This window comes from Parus major, chromosome 7 (assembly GCF_001522545.3).
Source record: "Parus major isolate Abel chromosome 7, Parus_major1.1, whole genome shotgun sequence".
Classification (NCBI taxonomy): domain Eukaryota; kingdom Metazoa; phylum Chordata; class Aves; order Passeriformes; family Paridae; genus Parus; species Parus major.
This window is the reverse complement of record NC_031776.1, coordinates 36,471,221-36,476,753: the sequence shown is the minus strand read 5'-3', so window position 1 is coordinate 36,476,753 and position 5,533 is coordinate 36,471,221. Positions and strand designations below refer to the sequence as shown.

Here is a 5,533-nt window from a genome sequence, read left to right as displayed (position 1 = left end):
GAGGCTCCCTGCTCAGCCCCGCCATGCGGCCCGGCGGCGTCGACCGCGGCTCCCTCATGGTGAGTGCGGGCCCGGGCTGGGGGAGCGGGTGATGGAGCCGCCTCCCGGAGCCAGGGTTGGGTGGGATGGGCGTCCCGTGGCTCGGGGTTGTGGCCGGGCGGTTCTGGGTACCCCCACGGAGGGAGACGCCAGACTCTCTCCGGGCACCTGTCACCCGCACAGGGAGGAAGTTGTTGCTCATGTACAGCTGGGACTTCCTGGGCATCAGCCCCCGGCCGTACCTCTGGTGCCATTGCTGGGCCCCGCTCGGAGCCCTCCCTGCACACAGGGACACCCGGGGGACACCTGGGGACAGCCAGGGCTGAGGGCCCCTCTCAGCTGGGGCTCCTCTCCAGGCTGAGCAGCCCCAGCTCCCTCAGCCTCTCCTGGGCACGGAGCTGCTCCAGGCCCTTCCTCAGCCCCAGCAGCTCCTGTCCCTGCTGTGCTGAGGATCCAGAGCTGGACACAGCACCCCAGAGGGGCAGGATCACCCCAGAGGGGCAGGATCACCCCAGAGGTGCCTCCCAGGGCTGAGCAGAGAGGCAGGATCACTCCCTGACCTGCTGGGAATGCTCTTCCTGATGTCCCCTAGGGCACACTGGATCCCAGAGCTGGGAAGGGGGCTCAGCCTGGAGGAAAGGAGGCTCAGGTGGGACTTTCTCACTCTCCACAACTGGTGACAGCACCAGGGTAGTAGGTCCCTCTGAAAGTAAAGAAAACTCTGGCAAGGGGCAGAGGAGACTTTTAGGAAGCACTGTTGCACCTGGAATTACTTGGGACTTGGGAAGGAGGAGCTGTCACTGCTGTGAGGGGATGTGATTGAGAAAAGTCAAGTGTTCTGTCCAGAATTTTCAAAGCTCGTTAGCTGCTTGTGGTTTCTTTGTGCAATTCCCAGCCCCATGGAGTCTTCTGGGATAAGAAAAATTCATTAGAAAACTGGTTTTGGACTGAAAGGTGGTAGAGTTAGGGAAGTGAGAGAGAAATCCTTCCCTGTGAGGGTGGGGAGGCCCTGGGATGGAATTCCAGGCTGCTCCATCTCTGGAAGTGTTCAAGGCCAGGTTGGGATAGTGCAAAGTGTCCCAGAGGGTGGAGCTGGAGGAACTTTAAGGTCCCAAATTCTGGCATTCTGTGCTCAATAATTTGATTTTTTTTCTCCCTGCTAAATGTGTTTTCCAAAGGGAAATTCTGACCAGGGTTTATCTTCAGGTTCTCTCGGAGCTGTCACATCTGTCTGGACCAGAAACTTCTTCAAGTGTTTGAATAATTTAAAAAAGAAAAAAAAAAACAGGACAGGGATCTTCTTTATTGCCTTTGGTGAGTGTGTTTGTGCTGAGTTTGCCTGGTTGTTGGTGTTTTCCAGATGGGACACCCTGGAATGCCGCACTACCCCCCCATGGGGATGCACCCCATGGGACAGAGACCCCCCAACATGCCCCCAGTTCCCCATGGGATGATGCCTCAGATGATGCCCCCCATGGGAGGACCCCCAATGGGGCAGGTAAGGCAATTCCAGCATCATTTCATTCCCATGGTGATCCCTGAGGTGGGGAAATGCCAGTAATTCCAGGGATTTTATCCAGGTTAAAACTCTTCTCATGGGGAGCAGGGAGTTGGTGAACCTCTGGAACTTTAATTAGAAATTGGGATGAGAACAGGTAATTGATGCACCTCTAACTTTAATGATAAATTTTTATTAAAATTATTTAAATTACAAATCCATAGTTTGGGATTTATGAAAGTTTTTTGGAAGTAGATTTTGAAGAAATAAGTTTGTCTTGGGACTTCAAGTTTCTTTAATTCTCAGCCAATTTCTTTAATTTAATTAATTTAATTCTCAGCCAGTTTCTTTAATTCTCATCCGACACATGAACATTACAGCAGGAGGAGAAATAAAGAAATATTTTTGCAGAATTCCTGCTTGGATCCTTGGGATTGATTTATAATCCCTGTATCCCATTGTTGTGGTGACATGGGGTTGGAAAAAGCCCTGGCAGGTGACACAGCCACAGGATTGAAACCTTTGGGGACAGCCCAAACTCCTCTTCCTTTGCAATTCCTTGCACACAGCATCCACGTTTTCCTTAAACTGGGAGAAATTTTAAGTGTGTAAAGGCTTGGTTGGAATTTTTTCAGTGGGGATTTGCAGCTCCTGGGGTAAAAATCAGGGAATTTGTTAAAAATGAGGAGGATTTGGTTCATTAGCACTGTGTGTGTTTGTTAGGAGGTGAAGCAGAAATTCTGCTTGATTTCCCTGCTTTTTTGTAACTCCTTTTCCACAATTCCCACTCTTAGCCAGGGAATATCCCAATATTTCATATTTTAGGGAGCAGCTCAGGACTTTTTGGTAGGTGGAGAGCAAAAAGCTGGTAAATGGAGTTTGTCTTTCCTTTGTTCATTCATTCCTTGGAATTCTGCAGGAATCATTCCCAACCTTTGCTTTTCCTGCTTCCACTGAGGATTTCAGCAATGGACTCAGATCCCACATCATTTGATATCATTCCTTTGGACTTTAAATGGATTTTATTGTTATTTCCTATCCAGCTTTGGGATCTGGACATGTCATTCCTAATAGGAATATCCCAGTTTGGTGGGAATGCCATCAAGGGAATCACAATCCCACAAATCCATTTTATTTTTGGTTACCTAGGAGGGACGTTTGGGGTTGTTTTTTTTTAAATGAAAAAGAAGTATCAGATAAGGGCTTTTAAATCCAAATACTGTATTTTGTGTTGAGCAAATGATAAAATTCCTGGAAAACACTCTTGAATTCCAGATGCCTGGAATGATGCAGTCGGTGATGCCTGGAATGATGATGTCCCACATGTCCCAGGCTGCCATGCAGCCCACGGTTCCTGTGAGTTTAATTTCATTTTTTTTTAGTTTTTAAAACCTCTTTTCAGCAGTTGCTGTTGTTTACTCTTTGCTTTCTTTAATTAGAAAATAAGGATTGAAATTTTAAATGTAATTTTCATTGCAATGGAGTTTTCTGTGGCTCTTGAATGATTATAAAAATAAGATTTTTTTGTGACTTTTGTCAGCCTTTAAATTCCTTTTAGTTCCCTTTAGTTATTTTAGTTATTTAAATTTCTTTTAGTTTTCCTTTCATTCCTTATCCTTCACTTCCTGGAGTTTGGCAGGAGGCACCATGACCTTGGGTTGTTAAATTGTCTGACCAAGAGATTCTTCTCTCTCAAGCTGAAATTTTTTTTAAAGAGTTTAAATTCAATATTAAAGAGATTTGAATCCATTAGAAAGATTTTTATTAAAAGTTCCCGAAATTCAGTTGAGTATAAAAATTCTTCAAGGAATGAGGAATTATTTGGGTGGAAATAGAGAGGGGAAAAGTTAAAATAGAGGTGAAATCTCTGAGGGAAAAAAAATCTAAATTAAATCAAATTCAGTCCAACTTTAAGAGATCCACTTAAAACCAGTTCCAGCTATTTCAGTGTAGAAACAAATTATTTTTATTTTTTTTTAATTCATGAAGATTTAAATCCCTAAATTCCTCTGTAATTTCCTGCAGTGCTGAGCACAACCCTTTGCTGTGCTGGTTAGAAGCAGTGAAATTTCTGAAAATCAGTATTTTGGTCAGATTAATGCTTTTAAAATACACTAAAAAATTCATATTTTGATCAAATTAATGCTCTTAAAATACGGAATAAATTCCTGAGTATTTCCTGGTTTATTCCTATTGGATAATATCAACTCAAATTGATCCAGTGTGATTTATTTTTGCTTTTTAACCAATTTTTCTGTTTTCCTGAGGAATATTTCATGTGTGTAGCTAAGAGCTGAAAATAAACCTTAAAGCTAAACCCACAAGTTAAAAAACTGGGAAAAGTTGGAATTTTATTGATTTTTTTCCTTAATTGGAAGAAATTTGAGGAAGGAAGAGCTCCAGGAATGCAACTTGAATACACCCCAAGCCTTTTGCCACATGATTATCCCACCTAATGAAGCTCCTAATTGCTTATTTAAGGAGCAGGAATAATTAAGAGGGAAGCAGGAATCCTTATTTAAGGAGCCTTTTGTGGCAGAAAGGCCTTGTTTGGATAATGAATATTAGGTTTTTTTTAAGGATTTAATTCCTCAGTAATTAATTATTGAAATGTAATTGTTTCAATGTTTAATTGTTTTAATTGAATTATTTTTACAGCCGGGAGTGAACAGCATGGACGCACAAGTAGGTGAGTAAACAACTCACTAGAATTTCAAAATATTGAACCAAAATCAGCTGAAACATGAAAAAAAATCCACTTTTCCCTAAAGCTGAATGGAGCATTTCACTCCTGGAATCTCCATTCGTGCCCAGGACATTTTTTTCCATGGAGAAATTTATAGAAAAATGAAGCAACCAAAGCTTTTATTAATTTTGAATTATTTCTTTTTCAGGTGTGACCCCTCCTGGAACTCAGGTATGTGGAAAGCACAATTCCAGGAAGTTGGAATTCCAGTGTGGTGTGGGGCAAACTTGGTTTTAGGGATTTCAAGGAAAACCTTAATTCTATTTTTTTTTTCCTCCCCCTTGGTTGTTCCTTGAAATCTGTGGGCCTTGACCCAACAGAATGATGAAATACAGGTGATATCCACATTATTTCAATTTCAGTTATTCTATTTCAATTATTTCAATTTCAGTTATTTCAATTTCCATCTTATTGAAATAATGTGCCATGGGAGCATCAGGAAATCCAGTTTTCCATGGCCATATCCAATCATTGATCCACAGCCCTGATTCCAGGGAATTCATAGGAAAACTGGCCAGGGAAAGCAGCAGGAATTGTGGTGGGAGTGAGTGAGCTCAGGAACCCAGAATCTCCCTGAAGCTTCCCTCAAGTTTTGGGAACAGGGAATGCTGCTGGAATTCTGACTTGGAGTTGTAGTCTGAGCCTTTCCCTTCCACTTCCCACTGGGAATTAGGCCCTCTGGAATGTAGGATTGAACAGCTCCATTCCCAAAAATGTTTCTTTTTTTGGGACAAATAACTGCCTTAAGGTGTGATTTTGGCTCCCTGCCTTTCCTGTGCTGCTGAGCCACCTGGAAAATTCAGGATATTTGGGTGAAACGCAGCAATTAAGGAGGATTAATCAATTAATGAGGATTTTCCAAGCCCTGTTGTGTCTCCTCCTCAGACGACGCATCCCGTGGTCTCCACAGTCCAGCAAAGCTCCACCACCACCAGCTCTGCCAGCGAGGACCACTCCAAGCAGGTTTGTATCCCACTATTTTTATGGATTTTGATCCCATTATTTTTTTTTTCTTTTGCTCCATTCTTAATTTGGCTTGGATTTTCCCAGAAATCCACGTGGACGGAGCACAAATCCCCGGATGGAAGAACTTATTACTACAACACTGAGACCAAGCAGTCCACGTGGGAGAAACCAGATGACCTCAAAACCCCTGCTGAGGTATCCCAATCCCAAATAAATTCTGGGATTTTGGGGGAACACAAGCCCAATCCCAAATAAATTCTGGGATTTTGGGGAAACACGAGCCC

General features: G+C 43.1%; 1 protein-coding gene across 1 annotated transcript in view; it reads left to right on the top strand.

Moving 5' to 3' along the window:
* Positions 1-6: 6 nt before the first annotated feature.
* Positions 7-5,533, top strand: part of PRPF40A (pre-mRNA processing factor 40 homolog A) — a 19,415-nt gene continuing 13,888 nt past the window's right edge. Inside the window, exons 1-7 of the mRNA XM_015634019.3 lie at positions 7-59; positions 1,400-1,537; positions 2,813-2,893; positions 4,196-4,226; positions 4,432-4,454; positions 5,169-5,246; positions 5,334-5,444. Coding sequence (XP_015489505.1) covers positions 24-59; positions 1,400-1,537; positions 2,813-2,893; positions 4,196-4,226; positions 4,432-4,454; positions 5,169-5,246; positions 5,334-5,444 — 498 coding nt within the window. The 5' untranslated portion in view covers positions 7-23. The remainder of the gene's footprint in view (positions 60-1,399; positions 1,538-2,812; positions 2,894-4,195; positions 4,227-4,431; positions 4,455-5,168; positions 5,247-5,333; positions 5,445-5,533) is intronic.